The 18,734-nt window shown below is 39.6% G+C and overlaps 1 protein-coding gene across 1 annotated transcript in view; it reads left to right on the forward strand.

Moving 5' to 3' along the window:
• The window catches only part of VPS36 (vacuolar protein sorting 36 homolog), a 141,859-nt gene that overhangs the window by 74,859 nt on the left and 48,266 nt on the right, over window positions 1-18,734 (forward strand). Inside the window, exons 7-8 of the mRNA XM_069205463.1 lie at window positions 7,976-8,008; window positions 8,114-8,191. Of these exons, the coding sequence (XP_069061564.1) occupies window positions 7,976-8,008; window positions 8,114-8,191 (111 nt within the window). The remainder of the gene's footprint in view (window positions 1-7,975; window positions 8,009-8,113; window positions 8,192-18,734) is intronic.

Consider the following 18,734-nt stretch of genomic DNA (forward strand, 5'->3'; position numbering starts at 1 on the left):
CTTGCCAGGCAAAACTGGAGTGCCGTTCTCATGAAAACTGTATATATTATTTGTTGTGTGCTGTATTTCACTTTGTATCTAAATATTAGCTTTTATCATAAATGCAAATATTTGGCTGTACGTTCATTTATTGGAGTGGCTGAATGTGTTTTGAGTCTTCTGCTTTTGAAAGCCTGCACCTACCTCCTCCGGAGAAGCCTTTGACTGAGCAACCCACGCTACCACTGATAGTCAAGTGCTGACTAGTGGGCTAGTAACTCAGAGCCCATAGTAAGTTGGGCCTCAGGATTCATGGAGTAAAAGGTCTCAACCCCCAAGTTTGGGCCCTGTATCTCCTGCTTGCCCCCTGAAAGTGGTTCTGACACCTTGTTTCTTTTTTACATTTGTCTAAATTGTCTGGAATTAAGACAGCAAGATTTGAGTAAAATGTCTATGTTGAAGCTGAAAACATCTGCATTGGCTCTACATGAAGAGCTACAACATTTGAACTCCAAGGTAAACATCAAGCTCCTTTGAATCAATCCTCTCAGAGCTGACTGAAGAGCCAGAAAATGTGTGAGAGTGATTTTGAAATGGATAGATGAGTCGCAGGTGTCCCTGTAGGTTAGTTAATTAATTTAATAGACGTATTTAGTATACTAGCAGATCATAATTCTCTTCACCATTCAAAGAGAAATGTGCCATCAGAGCTGTCACTGCCTGATGATATACTCTGCTGGAGAGTATAGCATTGATCTCTCAATGGAGAAGCCATATTAAATGAAACAATAGAAACAATAATAACTGGCTTAGCTAATTATATTTTGTTGATGCCTGCTGATGTAAAACCGACTGTGCAGATGTCTTAACAGAAATACAAGGTATTTCCCAATGATTCTCGGTATTTACTTCTATGGCAGACTTAGTTCATAGATTCAAAAATTACAGAAGGTCTATCATCTGAAACTTCATGCCACTTGTCCCACCAGAAAGGGAGAGTAACGGCACAAATGCAGAAGTAGGAAAATATCCATACATGCATCTGTAACTTTATGGTTAACGAATTCTACATCCCTAATAGCAACATACGGTAGTGGTCTGTGTGACATGGATCATGGAGTCAGTATGTTTCCTGCAGGAGCGCAAAAAGGCTCACGCTGTGGCAATAACGTGGGAAGACAAGGTAGTCTTGGACAAGGCAAAATGCCAAAGGTAAGTCATTATGGGGGAATTGATAGAAATGCTAAACAGACATAAAGCCTCATGTGCTGAATATGCTAATTTTATTGGCAACACACTGTTCCCATATTAGCTGAGAGAGGACTGCACAAGTATAATGTGTGTGCAGCAGGGAGCATATTACATATCAACCCAGGATAACTTAGGGCAGTGTCTCTAGGTCTTGAATCATTTGATTTTTATTTTTTTTCTTTTTATTGATTTGTGAATATTAAACATGAATTTAGACAAGTAAATGCAAACACAAGTACCCCCAAGCTATCATTGTTGCTGCCACTGCCCTTCAACTTGTAGACCCGAATTGGACTGACACCCTCACCTAGGTTAAGATGGTCACTTTTGAGGTTGTCTCCAGCACCTAGCTCGGCTGATTAACAGCAGAGTAAATACACAAGGCAATTCCTTTAGCTTCCCAGATTCTTCAGTTCACTGAAGGGAAAAATACAGTGCAGACCAGACAAATAAACATGGCTGGGCAGCATAACTTTTCCAAGCCATGCAGAGGGCTTCCATCCCAACATAGTCTGACCAAAAGGTGTGCTAACAAGAAAAGGATGCTGACCCGCTACTGTATCTCCGGTCTAGAGTTAAAATTCTTTAACAAATAACTTAAACCCTAGAAGGCCAAGAACTGAAAGGTAAATTGGTTGTAGACTACTCATATTAGGGACAAAATATAAGCAAAAAAATGGTACAACAGTAGTCTAGCTTCCTGTTTTTTACCATGACTAGGCCAATTGTAGGAAGAGAAGAGGAGGCAGAGGACATGAGCAATGAGGACTATAATGCAAGGAGAAATGGAAAGGGGTTTAGATGGTAAAAGAGTATGATAGAGAAATATGTGAAGGTACAGGTTATAAATTCTGGCAGGGAATCCCCTGTTTAAAAACCAAAAACAGTACCTATTTAAAAAAGATCAAATAGAATTGGAGGTACAAGGGGAGAGAGAGAGGATAGACTTGGACGTGGGGATCACAGTGAGAGGAATAGTGGGACAAAACAAGGGTTTCATGGAAAGAGAGAGAGGGCTGTGGGGGTTTCCATCTATTCTAAATGAACCTTCAACTTTGGCATTACCATATCAAAAAGCAAGTTTGGGAAAATTAGCATGTTATTGAGGGTTCATCTTGACGGAACTTGTCAAGTTTTATTTGAGGGAGTGTAACATAGAGACGTTTAATTTGCCTTGTGATAGCACGGCTAAATTAACTTTGTATTAGATATTAGAAAAATGCACCATGTGCGGATAGCCCAAATCCAACTACAAACCACTTTAGAATACAAATCAAAATGAAAACAGACATTTAAAAGATTAGAAAGTAATCAACTTCAAAATAATTGCAAAAAAGAAAAGCACAGACAACTTTTACAAATGTTACAGAGATCCGGTTCCTTTCCATATTCTGCTGAGTAAAATTCTATATCAGGCTCAATATATATATTTTTTGTAGTAATTAACATAACTTCATGTTTTGTAATCATTGCGTTTTTCAATATTAAATAACTTTCAGCAAACATCAGAGGGTATCATTGTGCATACTGGTAAAAGTTTCATTTAACATGTGTCTAGATGAATTTAAAAAAAAAAAAAAAGCTCTTCGCACAACCAATATTACTGAGTGCAGTTTGCCTCTGTTCTGGCATTTGTAAAATTACTGTACAAATAACAGTGTGGCGTTCAGTAAGTCATTGGCTTTAATCAGAAGCCAGCAGCACTTCCATCTGTTTGTCTGCTCTCTGGCCTAAATAAGTGTAGAAATACCAACTGAACTAAATTCTTGAAATTCAGAAACAAATATTTAACCATATTGAAGTGCACACAGTAGTGAATTTCTCTAGTAACTTTTCAAATTCCCATTACGTAAAATATGTTAAACAAAGCAATTCTAGGAACATAGCATTTAAAATAGATCAAGCATTAAACAAAAACACTACAAACAAATTACTTTATCTACCACATCACATTTATGAAATAACCTACCATTAAAACATAACAAATGAATGCTAATTCATAAGAGTACAGCAAATCACATAGCCATGATCAACACAAAAGGCTCATCATTAACTGAAGGTAAGTGAATGTTACATTGTTGTGCATTCTCAGTCTATCCACCACCTAATCTTACCTACCTGTGTTCTAATCAATAGCCTTCAAATAACAGTTTGATGTAACTGGGATTCTTCATCAGTATATCCACAATTGTATCATCACTTCTTCTCCACTCCTGTCAAGTTCTTTTTGAGGACATTAGTTATGTTGTTACTCACTGAGTGCAAAGATACACTGTTTTTAAGGTCTGGCTACTGAAAGCTTGCAAGACCTGTTTTGCAAGATGGCATGTCAGCATACAGCAGATACAACAGGCATATACAGCGTTCCTGATTCATATAACGCAACGTCAACGTCATCCCTTTCCAGTACTTGGATTGTTTGGATGAGCACCCTTCAAGCATTGGCTGAATGGTCTGTCTGTCATGTTTTAGATCAGAGCACGGCATTACACAGATGTTTACATATTTGCAGTATAGAATTTAGATGGTGAGGAGATAAGCAAAGTAGCACCAGAGGACAGGCTCACTATTGCCCATTCTTCCTGTGGCAACTCGAGTTTTTTTTTAATTTTTCTTTTAGAAATGTTTACCCAAAAGGCAACACAATATTCCTTGGTAGCACTACTTGTATGTTGCCTTACATTCTGTTTTTTAATAGGTATGAACTGTTATGCGCATGTACAGTACGGCCACCCTTCTGAGAATTGAAACCAGCCTTATCATTGGGATCACTGTGCTGCACATGCGTAAAATAAAGATCTTTTACTGTGTGTGTGTGTGTGTGTGTGTGTGTGTGTGTGTGTGTGTGTGTGTGTGTGTGTGTGTGTGTGTGTGTGTGTGTGTGTGTGTGTGTGTGTGTGTGTGTGTGTGTACTGTGTATCAAAAGGAACTGTATAATTGCAGGAATGCTGCAGTGTACAGGCTGAAGTAAGTTTCTAGGTTGTGCTCTGGTGCTTCTTATTGTCACGCTGCTCTAGATTTGTGTTGTGTAGATTTTCTTGGTCCTCTGCTGGTTGTTATGTCTCCATTATTCTATGTAAACAATTCTCAAAATTGGTGTATTATTTTACCAATTTAATGGGTTGAAAACAAACTGGGGTACAACCAACCCTTACTGCCACCAAAAAGAATAGATAAATTAACCCAGTTATGCACCCCATGAGTTGAGTCCTTGACTAGACTATTGATCACTCAACATATAGAAAGAACTGCTTCTCAGCTGTGTACCAAATGCAGCATAACCAGCACCACTGGCACACTAGCAAGCCATGGGGAAAGTGCAGACGTGGAAAGGGAATGCAAGACAACATTTCAGCAACCTCTCATGACTCCTCATCCAAACTGGTGACATACCTGAACATCTTTTCCAGAAGAGGCACTTAGCACTGCCCCTTCGTTCATATTTTACATCTAATGCTAGTCTTACTTTCATTTAGACCTAGCACCCAAAAGTCCATGCTGGTAGACACTTGCGATCAGTGCCTTCATAAAATGATCCTTTAGATGTTACATAAAATCGGAGAACCCTGGCTACCCAGCTCAACCTCTCAGTTTTGATTGGTGCACGGAAGGTTCTCCTTATTGTTTATAGCAATTACTATGAAAAGCTCCTTTATATTTTAAACCAAAGTTGTTGGCCTTATTAGCATGTTTTTGGGGGTGTTCCGCAGCCCTGTCCCACTGGGCCATTAACCAACCCCCTCAATCACATTATGATAATTTCATTTTTGATATATATGAAAAACACATCTATTAATTGGTCTCTTGGTGTCGATCTTTCCAGTAGATATAATGGAATGACAGAACAGCAATTTGTATAATTATAGACACCCACCTTATCTTGCATGTGATCTACTTGTCAAGTGGTTAGTCCTTGAATCCCAGGTTCTCCACTTAGCCCAATTCCATGCACACACAAGCGGAATGACGTTTTGTATAAACATGTTTATTCAATCTAGTTTCTACTATGGCTTGAGATCTCACTGTTACATCTCTCGGTTCCTCTCTTATATACAATTAGTAAATGTTGTGTATCTATGTGAGTTTCAAAATATATATGTGGCTTCCCAATTGCGTTTTTAGCAAACCCAAAAAATGAACTGCTAATGTCCAGGAAATGAAGTGAAATGCATGAATCACAGTTACTTAGAGCAGTTTCCTTTTCTGAAGTGGCTACTTTAAAAAAGCGATGCTACCAAAGTTAGAATTTGAGGACAATATCACCTGACCTCTAAGCCTTTGGCTAGTAGCCAGGACGATGATTTAATGAGTTGAAAGCTCCATGTTCATTTGTGATCTGCAGGTTGCAGTAAAACATCCCGGTGGGCTTCACTCTGCCCCTCATTCTTTTAGTGCTTGTGAATTGGGTGTCATTGAATTGTGTGATGGTAGCATATGATATTTACTCATCAGTACTCGGAGCTATACAAAACTGGTTTATTATTATTATCATCTGCTTCAGTATCACTACTGTCTTCATATATTGTGAACCAGAGTGAAATATTTAAGCATTTTTCTATAGTCGTCAAGCATTGGCAAAGACAGTAGGTTGTGCATACAACTGAAATTGCAAGCCAGACCAATTGGCTTTGCCAGTGCTTGTTTGTCTTCGCAGTGCAACTGTTTTCAGAATTGCTTAATTTTAATCGTGCTCTTAAAGATAAATATATTTAGCCTTTTGGGTAACGTTTACTCTGCATTCCACAGATATCAGTAGCTCAGCATAATAGACACAAAGGAAACAATAGTTGTATGGTGTTTTCTCCTCTTTCTTTAAATGGTCTTAATTAATATGTTAAAAGGCCAACTTCATAGCAGGAGGGTGGTGGGGGTGGGTCAACAAAAAAGGCTTCCTGCGCCTGCTGCTAGCAGCTGATAAGAATAGAGCACTGTGGCCCATTGTTTATCTCAGGAAGTTCCTGTTAGGTGTGTGCCCACGTTCTTGGTTGTTTTGAGACTAGTTCTGAAGCATGTTGCTGTGAGGATAGTTATGCTGCTCTTTGGAAAAATACAGATTTGTTACATTTTGTCAAGTGTGCGTATGTTACAATTCTATGTGCTCACCTGCGCAAAATTAGAGGCTCTAGCCTTATTTCCGAAAAAGCATAAGCAGACACCTAGGGGATCCTCACAGGAGCACCTACCACACAATACAGAAAACCTGGCGATACCTAGCAAAGTTCTCTGCTAGCAACAAACTGTATAGGCAGGGCACTCAGCTCAGTTATCAACTGCCTGTATGAAGCTCATGAGGTCTGTGCCTCAATACCGCTGACCGTGTGATACTTTTGAGTTTCAGATTTCGCTCACCAGGGATACACTCTACACTCGCTTCACTCCATTTGGCAGTGACATTTTCATCCGTTTTCCACACGACAGCTTGATAGAACCTGCCAGGCAGTGAATTATTTTCTCTATTGTTTTTACATATTTGCAGAGTGGAACAAAATTTCAATATGTAATGCTTCTTTTAGGGGGAAATACTGCCTGTAATGTTTCATAGAAAGTGCCTTAGCATCTAAGGGTCTGTACATAAAATAGAGGAAGCTAAACATTAGAAGTCAGTTACATATCAGAGATTAGGCTCCTGTAGACAAACTTCTTAAAGCTGAAATGGTGTAACCTCATTTTCGGCCAAGGGTGTGTTTTACCTGCGGCGCGCACTATTTATGGGATATCCCTTCAAGGATTTAGCAAAATGTAATGAATTTGTTCAGTGATTTCATCTTTTATTTAGGCAAATATGTTAGCCTCAATCTCCTCTCAAAATTAAATTTCTCAAATTATTATTTAACTTCAGTGTATTATAAAGTGTATTTCTGTGTATTTCGTGAATTATTACAGTTTGTCCAAAGCCATTCATTAGATCCTTATTGTCTAAAATTTTGAAACCAGAAAATTTTCAGGAACATAACTACACTAAAAGAATTTCAACCTCTAGTCAGGCTGCTCTGTAATAAACTGAAAATACTGTCTGATTAAAGCTCTCACTGATCCTTCTTTTCAAGCCTAATTGAAGTTAAATGATTTAAATAAGATTGTAGTATCCTGCAATTTCTCAACACTTTCTTCTTCCCTCATTGTTCAGCTGGACACAGAAAACAATTAAATTCAAGTCTCTGATTTAATCAATGAGGATATGAAGTATCAAATGGTCTTCCAGTGGGATAAGATGTGTTTATAATCCACTTCACAAGTTAATTATTTTATCAACTCCAAAATCTGGAACCTAATTTGCCTCACCTTGATGTCCTTCTGTCACAAAACATACTGTACTGGTGGCGCTTCTGACTCCTTAGTTTTCTTATTGATTGAATAAGTGAGGCTTCAGCAAGGCTGATAAGGGTCTACCTCTTTGGATGGTTGTGAGTTTAACTTGTCGTAAGCAAAAATGGCTTTGAGCACAAAGAATTTGCAGAGAGAGGTGAGATGGTAGTTCAGTGAATTGATAGGCTTGCATTCAGTGTACTGTAAGCTTGTTGCCCACTTCTCTCTTTTATTATGAAGTATATGCTGGGTATCTTTAAAAAATCGAAAATACATCAACTTTTGCACATGCAAGAATCAGTGATGTACAATGAAGGATTTTAAGTTAGAAACTAAATATATGTTTTTGCAGTTTTTATTGTCCATATACAACTGAACATAAATACATGATTAAGTAAAGACTAGCAGAGACTACCAAATGATGCTTTTTGTTTTTCAGGCTTTTGAAGACCTCAGCAAGCTGATGGACAAGGTGCAGTAGTGTACACATTGCTCAGTCTGTAACATGCTTTCTTTGATCTACATTTTCGTTGTATTTTGCTATAACTTATACTATCTCAATATTATCCTTCTCTAGGCTAAGGAAATGGTAGAATTGTCTAAATCCATAGCTAACAAGATCAAGGAAAAACAAGGGGACATCACAGAAGACGAGGTAAATGCTTGCTGTGTTGCAGGCAAAGGACTTACAGTTATTTTAAAATTGTCCTGTTTGGTGTGCATAGCACATTATTTTTGAAAACCTTGCTGAAACTGAACTGTAAGATTTGTAGGAGTACATTAAATACTCTGATTTTCAAGTACTCCGATTTTTGTCGATGGCTGTTTGAACATTCTATCTAAACAATCTGCAGCGTCACAATTCTATTTCAAATAAATAAATCTAGGCACCCAATATTTTACCCCACTTTATGTATAGATTCCTTATTTTTCCAGGATTCACAAAATCCCAAGAACACATTGTAAATCTACACATATTGCAGATTTCTACTTACCCTTTTAAATTGTCCACTATAGGCATTGCCTCCATGTTTTGACAGAAATGTGCCTTTGCACACTTTAATAAATTTTTGCTTTTGGAAAAAATACCTATTATGGAGAAATGCTTTTCTGTTTGTCCCCTGAATATATAGGAAGATTTGTTTTGCTCCCCTGGAAATACCCATGTTCTCACAATGAACCTTCAGTGCCTGAGAACCTGAAGTTCATGTAGAATTTCAGTTCCCAATCCAGGCACTGCACATTCAACACATGAGAACCTGCAATGCGTGTGAAATTTCAAAGTAATGCTTACGATTTAAAGTTGTTAAAAAAAATGGCTGTATTCGACTCTCGTCAGACTTTTTGAAGTCAGAAATCTAACTTACTACCACAGAAAGTTTGAGAAAGCGTAACGCTGTATCTCAACTTTGTTTTCTTGGAAACTTTATTGGCTTTATCCTGTAGCAGCCAATACAGGTTTTAACTTCAGTTTGAAAACTGAAATACCAGCCGTTGTCATCAGAGTTTTTCCCTTAAAATTAAAAAGGCAGCAAAGCCAAGACGGGTAATGATGGCCCTCAACATGTGTGTTCCTACTGCATCATGATGTAAGATTTTGCCACGCAGCCCACAGCAGTGGAGCCTTGCACACCCCTTGGCATGAAGAAATGGGGTTTTTCGACTGGTCATGCCTATGATGTTTGGGTAAGACTAAAGGTTCTTAAGTTCTAGATATACCCTTCCATTGTAGTATGCAACCCAAAAGTCTGCCATGCTGCTTGTCCAGTCTGTTCAGTGGAATACTGAGGAGGCTCTCAAGTCAGTCGGCTTGCACACAGGTGAAGATAATCGGATGAACTAGTTAAGTCCCCTGGATGTAAAGTTGTACGTTCTCCACATTTTTGGCAAAGCAGATGCCTGGCAGCACAAACTGTCCGGCGGTATGCCTTAATTAGGTCAAAGAAAGATGGGCGAAGGAACCGGGTTGGTAACCTCCTTCCATTGATGTTTAAATTGCAGCCCTCACTACAACACTGTCCCCAATGGTTGAAGTTTATTAATATAATATGTATGAATACAGTGCCTGGCACCTAATAAATCCACTATTGCTTGTTTGAAACCCTGTTTCATGTTAAGAAAATATTTCTTCCAACTTTGCTTGAAAAATAAAACTGAAGCTGTCTGCACTGGCCAGCACATTTGGTACATCTTGTAATCACTTGTGCATAATGAGTATTTTTTTAAGACATGTAAATGCTCAGTATCTTTGGGAACATTTAAGCTTCATATGTATTTACTTTCAACTGTTGTATTGCATCACATACAACAAAGTGTGACATAAAGATTCTTCTGATAAAATGGTTTGTGCTGGTTTTGGTAGATTAAACAGATTACACTACAGTTCCTTGGAAATCGAGTTACAAATCACAAAAAAAGTAAATAAAAAATGTCAGCATTGGTTTAGTAAGGTCAGCAGGATTTGATTCAAGGATGCTAAAATTAGCAGGGGTTGGGACCTGTCGTGATCAACACGATAGAGCCTACTTGAAATTTTGAATAATCTTTTCTTTCCTTTAAAAGTTGCTTTTGTGTACTCACCTTTAACCCTCCTGCATTCTGTTGCATTGTTTGTCCCACTACCACCTCTTATGAGGTTCCCTAGCCATAGAACCTTAACTTTATTTTCTTTTGAACGTACACATTTCACTAATCACACCTTGAGACCCAATTTGTGATTCATTTCAGCACACATTTAGGCTATTTTTTTCACAGTATTTCAAACCACCTAATGAAAGGCTGGTCCGAGGTCTACAATGGTCCTTCATCCAAAAATTATTTAGGATTTGCTGGTCCAGGAAGCAAGAGCGGCTGTGTTAAAGAACACCAGGAAATCTGAATGGAAATCAGCCACCAGTCAGCCTTGGCACTGGCCCTGAGCCAGAAGCATGATATTGGTTAAACTGTTTATATAAAAAGCTGTCTTCATGTCGGGATGGGTTGTGAACATTCTCAGAATGTTGTCAGCAATGGATGGTGGCTTAATCTAAAAGAAATTAGGACTATGGGTGGGCAGTGGTTCAGAAGGGGTGTGGGGTATATGCGGCTGAGATGGGTTTTGGTAAATGGAAGTTCAAAATCTGTTTAGCTAGGGCTTAAACTGTAAGGGAACATGACCTCCTATCACATTTAGGTTTGATATTTCATTCTATTTACCTTTGCTACCATAAAATAGAATAAAGTTTGTGATGCACACTATTGAATTGATAATTGCAGGTAATTCAAGTTCTGCATTGTGGAACAGTGTCTGAGCTGTGACTGAGCTCCCACAACGACCAAACCATTTTGTTTACATGGCTACCATAAGGAATGCATTGACTCACTCTTGGTAGCTTGGCTAAAGTGCAAGATTTCCTCAGAAAAAGATGGGTATGATATGTGTGTGACAGTTATAAGCTATAAAGAGGTGAAAGCTCCACACTAAGTAAGAATAAACACATAGTAAGGAAAATGTGTAAGATCGTTTAAAAATAAAATAAGAATTGGGCAAACTGAAAAGTTACCACCCAGTCGACTTGACTCAAAATGTCTCAGGGAAATTCTTTGAGTACAAAAACAGGTCCAATCGTCTAAGTGGGTCAAACAATGCTACAACTCACAGTTGAGCTGTAGTACACTGGTGTTGCATTGTCCTTTATAGGACCAGAGGAACTAGATTCTCCCAGATAAATTGAGCCTATGCTCACTGACCTTGATGATCTACCCCTGTGGATACTGCCTATATTCCTGTGACTTTTCTGATAAATATGGCTACTCTACTGTGTGTGGCTGAAGGTACCGACTCGCAATTTGAGGATGCGACTCACAAATAGGAAGGGGTGTTCCCTTCCTATTTGCAACCGCATCGCCATGCTGAGTTGCTTTGTGACCGCGAATGCGGTCGCAAACCAACTCGCAGTTACCACCCACTTGAAGTGGGTGGTAACTAATTTGCAAAAGGGAAGGGGTCCCCATGGGACCCCTTCCCCTTTGTGAATGCCGAAAAAAATGTTTTTTCAGAGCAGGCAGTGGTCCTATGGACCACTGCCTACTCTGAAAACAACGAAACCAAATGGTTTCGGAAGTTTTTCTTTTTGCAACTCGTTTTCCTTTAAGGAAAACGGGCTGCAAAAAGAAAAAAAAAACTGCTTTATTAAAAAAGCAGTCACAGACATGGAGGTCTGCTGTCTCCAGCAGGCCACCATCCCTGTGAGTGCATGGACTCGCTATGGGGTCGCAAACTGCGACCACCCTCATTAATATTAATGAGGTGGGTCTTTGCGACCCCATAGTGAGTCGCAGAAGGTGTCTGAGACACCTTTCTGCATATGGTTTTGCGGGTTGCAAATTGCGAGTCGGACAGACTCGCAATTTGCAAGTCGCAAAATTTTACTTACCTACATCTGGCCCTTAATCATGTCCTTAAATTCCAATCGTCCTTTAGATGCATTTACATACATATCTGTAAAATTACTAATGTCAAATTATTATTTTTGGAGAACTTTTTCTTTTGCATAGCTGTAGTCTGAATTCTATCTCTGACCCCATAATCCTGAGATGTGCCCACACTGTATGGTGTGTCAAGCATTATGTTTTATTGCATTAAACTCTGTGGGCTCATGTGATAGATAAACTCCCCTTTAAAACCTTGAGTAGCTTAACCTTGTATTATTTTTCTAGCTTGCCTGTAGTTGAATTACTTTCCTGTTTATTCTCCGATATTTCCATGAAACGCATATTATTTCACCTGGGCCTGCTCTCTAGTTCTTCTTGCTTTATCTATAATTGCTGAAATTGTGTTGTGACTGAAATCTGAGTCTGTGCTGTCTTCTACTTTTGAAATGTGCAATTACTTCAAACCCCCACCACCCCCAAAAAAAGCATTTCAGTTTCTCATTCGTTTCCTCTGTCTTTTGATTTGTCAATTCCCCTGTCCCTCTTTATACGAGCTTTGTACCACCGCATGTATTTTAGACCCTAGGTATTTTGTAGATTATTTTTGTCCATCATAGAAGCGTGTACTTTCACAGGATGTTCCATGATTTCCCCATTGTCTTCTCAGAATTTAGGCTACTTTGTGCTACTGGTAGTTTTGAACTGATGGCTATGGATATGCCATGTGGTGCATTGTGGATCCAAGCTCTCTACCATTCCCAGCTGAGCTTAAGTGACCACGCCCGATGAGTCTGAGTCTCTAGGCCATGTTCCACTAATCTCCACCACACCTGTGACTGCTCCTTCCGATTCTTGCACTTACATTGCTTGTTTCTGAGTAAGTGATGAATGAGTCAACTCTGCGCTCCCAGCCTTGTTTATCTTAGTTTTCTAGGCTACTGCCCTGGAACCTGAATCTCCATAAGCTGTCTTGAGCTGAGGCTTTCTAATTTTTTTTTCAAGGTCTTGAGGCAAGTGCCAAATACAGAGCTGCAGTAGACTGAGTCGTCAGGTAGAGAAAAGAAGATAGCTGGCCTCTCTTGCTTTATTGTGGTTTTCTACTTGTAGATTGCTTATTGCGTGGAGACTCTCCTCTGTTGTTTCGAAATGGCCTTGAGATTCCATGCCATTGTTACTCCCCTCCCCCTTTGCTTGTGAGAGGTTTCCTTTTTTATATTATCTCACTTCTAGGGAGACTATCTACTTTCTGATTTTCTAGAGTTTGTTCTCTCTTCCCTACCTAAGTGTTTAAACATGCAGCCATCAAAGTGTCCAGGAGTATCTGGAAAGGGCAAATGTTTTGGTTGAGGTTGAAGGACTAAGCAATAAACTCAGCTTCAGAACTGTACCCCCTGGCTTGATATTGCTTCCCCTTTCTTTTGTCTCATATTGTGTGCAACATTGCTGCAGGTAGAAATAGGTGTAGCCTATATGTGTAGGATGTATAGCCTTAAAGATTAACCACAGCCTATTGTAACTTCCACCCTGGCTTCTTGGAGAATATATTATTGTGTCTCCCGAATCAGTGCATGCAGTTGAACATTCTTCAGAGAGACTTCATGGTTGAATTAAGTTAATTCAAAACACCTTAAGACAGAGGCACTCTTGAATGTCCTTAAGTTTGAGAGGTTGAAACCTGGAAAGAAGCAATCGGGCTCTGGCACTATCTAGCATAATCTGATCCCTAGATATATTATTGTTACTGTTTTGGGCAAGGTGGCTCACATGTTTCCTGGGGTGTTGTCTCAGTGATGGCAAAGCTACATCAAAATGAGTACAATATTGTGCTCATGATAGAACTGACCTTATGGCCACCTGGTGATGCACGGGACTCCAAGAAGCTCAGTTGTAACTTATTTCTTGGATGCCGCAGTACAGTAGTCCAACCCCCACTCATAGACTTCCAAGGCAGGCTGGGGAAAGCCTATTAGAACACAAGAGATAAGTGCATCTGATATACCCAATCAAACTATAATTCAGAGTAAATCCATATCAAAACAGCAACATTTTCATAGTAATTACATCCTGAGTCTGCAAAATGGCATCCATAAGCTCAACCAGCTCCACAGTAGGTGTTTACAGATGACATCAATGGTTTTCCAGGTGAGGCACTGTAAACTAATCTCTATGCTTTTCCTGTTATCTGCCATTAAGAAGGGTGTTTTCTGTAGAAAATCAAAGCTGTTACAACACAAAAGTACACTCCGGATCCTGTGCTATTTATGCGGTCTTCTCAGTCTCCAGACTCCCACGAAGTCTCTAGACTCCCCACAACTGACACACCAGTATTCTTCCTGGCATAGAAACACCCTACATTTCTTGTGTGTCATAGGTCTACCCTGCCACACTCTACTAGTCCCTCCCCATCTTCTACACATAGGCTGACATCACCACCCTACTGCTGTTTATTAACTTTTACTGAAAAGTGTATGTTTCATATTGAGTGAAGAACCCATCCAGTACTAGTTAGGGATCAGTTATATCTCCCTCTAAGAAATCTGCATACTTAAAGCACACTCAAGTCTGATACCTTTATTAAGGAATCATCCTATCCAGGAGACATAACCAATACATAAAACAGGCATCTCAGTTTTATCCTACTAGCCCTCCTGGGAATAAATACAGTTTGGTCGGATTTAGTAATCAGTTTTATTTTATGGAACATTTTTATCTGCAATTACAGATACATATAAAGCTGTTCGCACATCGTAGAAAGCAGCTGAAAAATAAAACACAACTCTTCAGGAGACCTAAACGTCCAACATGTTTAAAGCAACAAAAAAAAAAAAAAACAATGCAAGCAAAATTCCATAATTGGCAATTGCTGAGCATCTGCCCAGAATTGGGTTGATCCCGCGTACTATTGTCAGGGTGCACAGACTGATACACTGCTACAGTCATGACCTGGGGTAGATTGGTTTCACCTCGACCTCCGAACTTTTCCTGCATTGGACATGTGATCCCATCCTTAGCTATATGCTATTGAATCATTTAGTCAATTGACCTAGTACCCACATTCGGATTAATTGCCTGATCCTTAGGGACATTGTGAAGGTCACCTGAACATAGCTTGTGTCTCTGGACACTACCACCTCCCCCAGGGATTGTCCTCCTTCCAGCCCAGCTCGAGACTTGGAACCCCTAGGAATTTTCCAATTGTGGGTAACCATACCCTTTTGGACGACAGGCAGCGATTGTTGCCCCGCCGTGTGGATTCTGAACCCGTGGATTCTCAACCTGTTATGGAATCCTTCCACGTACCCTATGAATCTCTCCAGGCAGCCATCACCCCATGTTGTGCTATGCATGTCCTGATGATGACCTCCAGTCATGAAGGTCAAAACGCCACCGACTTGCACAAGCTAAATTTGGACTTTTGATTTATGACATGATTTTATATAATTCCTTTATACATGTACTTATCTCATGCATAACTTTGTTCTGAATTCCTGTCCAATATGCTGTAGCATTGTTTAGTTTTTTTCACTTGTTATACTTGCGCCGCCTTTTCCTCACAAACACAAAGTGTTCACTTCTTTCCTCAACACATAACGTGGTTGATGCTGCAATTTGATTTGTGAAGCGCGATTTGTATGTTGGTCATAATTTACGTTTATTCATTTTTTACTGTTTAATGTTTACATTGTAACTAAATTCACTTCTTGAATCTCATCCCTCTCATTAAATGAGTGATACTGTTACTTTAAGTGAAACTGTCTAATGTGAGAAGTTATTGAGAATAAGATACAATAATACAAATAAAAGCTGGCATCAGTTTTCTCAAATTCTCGTTTTGCAGTGCCAGTTTTTAAAACGAGATTACTCTTACTACTAGATGCATAAAATGTACAAATGTATGACACTAAAATGGCTTCCTAGCTTCAGAAAAGCATGAACGTTAGTGGTCGTGTTAGAATAAATGTATTCTTCCAGTTAATGTAATAAAGAAATCATAATTCAAAAGTAAATGGATTCAGTACATGTTAGACATACGCAGATATTAGCACAGTCATAATAAAGCAGTAGTATGAAGGAATAAAAACGATTGTTTTTACTTTCCCATCATTATCATCAGACAATACATTACAATCAGGCTGTGTTTGGTGGACCTTTATCTACATTATACATTACCTGTATTACCCACCGAGAAATTAAAGGGTATGATTTGATTTGAGGTCTCTGGATTTAGCAAGAACAATTATCTTATACTAACACCAACCCTCCCCAAATGTTGATACATTTTGAGGACATCTTGCTCTGTATACCAGGATTTCCTAGTCATGCAGTGATCTAACACTTTTTACACATTTCCAGGGATGGGCGCTCTACATTGATCCATTTCGTGGCAATCTTCCTTATTGCGATGAGCAAGGTAATCCTTAGAAGTGCAGTTGTATAATAATTCATATCTGCAGCTAGGTCTAGCAAAGCGAGTTTCAGATCTTCTGTGAGGCTCCCCACCAATACATTTCCCAGCCTCCAGTGAACCCCTTCATAAAAGGGTGTACTTTTACAGCAGTACATATTGTGAGTATAACCTCTCATCTGCTCATGCATCTGAGGCATGCCTCAAAGCCTAGTTGGCCATATTCCCAGAGCTTCATCTGGTGAGGTATGTATGGTCAATTTAATTAATTGTTACATCTGATTCACGTTGGATCATTCTGGCTTTGTGACATTCTTCTAGTTATCAACTTTGTGGCATTTAACATTGGCAGTATTTTGTGTTGAATTTTAAGAACTACATTGTGTGTATAATACAGAGAAGTCTATACGTGCACTGCAAGTTAAAGCAATCAGCACCTATACCCTATTAGGCTGCCTGGATTGATGAAGCAACATGATAGGCATACTTTGACAAAGGTAACTAGATAAATTATTCTGATGAGTCTTGGACCGCAATACACTGCTGTTCAGAGACGACTTTTATTAATCAAAATGGGTCTTTAAATGTCTTATCAGCACATGCACAGAAAATATTAGAAACCATATTCTAATAAATATATACATCGTACTAAATGAAAGAGGCAAATAGTAAAAAATATAAAGAATGGTACTGAAAGCTTTAGTCCGGAAAACACACACAATGAAGAACACAGGAGTATGAGAAAGTCCTTACTCCTGGGGCGATATAATGACTGCAAGTTAACGATCATAAGAACAATGTATAAAATGCAGGTTCTATAATGTTCTGGAGCCACAATATTGACTAACACCTGATACATATTGTGAGAAATGCATTCATATAGGAGTCTTGGCACACATTTTATGTTTGTGGTTTCACTTGGAACGTTGATGTGAAAAACAGATCTTGTTGAGCAACCTGTTGGATAGGAGTCTTGGGAGACTGGTGCAACATATGCACCTCTTTCCCTCACAGAGGCTCCCCCCCATCCGGCACTAAACATATAGAAAATCGTTTGCTAGGCATCTGCCATCCTTTCACCTCCAGCAGGCTTCCCCTTCCTTCACTTGAAGGCCATTAGGCAAAAAATACCTGATGCCAGGCCACATCCCACCTCCTGGAGGCAGTGCCATGTTTTACCTGGTTCCTGAGGTACTCTACCCTACTCTCGGAACTCTGCCCCACCCAGTAAGACAAACAAACACCGAGTATCCTGCCACCCTCCCCATTACACTTGACAACGTTCCTCATCCAAATTAAAAAAGAAAATGAATTCCTGCCATCTTCCTTTACAACTTTATAGACCTTCCCTCCATCTCTCAACCCTGTGTGTCATGCTCTCCGGTGTTGTTGAGAAAGCAGCGAGCTGGCTCTGTGCTGACAGGACAGTAGTCGTTATGACCAGCACACAAATCTGTGGGCCACAAATCTGCCCAGAATTTGGCTACTGGAATATTGGCCAGATTCCTCCTCTCTGTCGGGCCTGTAGAGACAGGAGAAAGGTGAAATCTGGCACAGGGAACGGCAGTCCTTCGTCAGTCGCCACTTCCTTTGGGTCTCCTGAGACGTGGGTACTTTGGTAAGGCAGCAGATATTGGCCTGCCGCAGCGCTGCTTCAGAACTCCAATTGCCTTGATGTCAGGCCCGGGAAAACCAGGGTTTCAAAACTGTTATTTGTGTTATGGGATCTCCCAACGGAAGCCATACACAACATTTTAATTCTTAGAAGACCGCAGCACTTAACATATAACATCCACTTAAATTCAAACAGATTAACTACGGGTCTTATGTTTGAGAATTTCTAAATTGTTCATTGAGGTAGGAGTGACCTCTGGGTGGCCTTTGTGTCAAGTAGAACTCTGTGCATTGTTTACCAGGAAATGTTTACCACCTTTAAGGAAGTTTTCCTTTTATGATATCCATTATTCACACGTTTGTTCCATTGTATGTCTTCTTAGGCATGAACAAAACACAGTATGTTTATGTCTAACTAGAGCTATGTGGAGCAAGGCTATTCCGGGATATTATTCAGTCCCTTCAAAGTGGTCTGTTGCATTCATTGAAAGGACGTTGTGGCAAACTTTATTTGTATTTACGTCTAAGCTAGCAGCAGAGTATACGAATCAGTTGTTTTCATATGTATCCTGGATATTTTTTGATATTTGCCTTTGTGAGTGCTTACAGGTATGCCCTGCATATGTGCACAGGAAAGCTGCGGGCAAGTGCCTTGATCGGTGAGCAGGTTTGTGCGTTTTCTGGGACATGTTTTTTTGGGAGGCATAAAACCAATTAACAATTTGCTTTGGTTGTGGAACCCACGTGCAAAGGTAATTTGCTCTGG

Source organism: Pleurodeles waltl, chromosome 8 (genome assembly GCF_031143425.1).
Source record: "Pleurodeles waltl isolate 20211129_DDA chromosome 8, aPleWal1.hap1.20221129, whole genome shotgun sequence".
Classification (NCBI taxonomy): Eukaryota; Metazoa; Chordata; class Amphibia; order Caudata; family Salamandridae; genus Pleurodeles; species Pleurodeles waltl.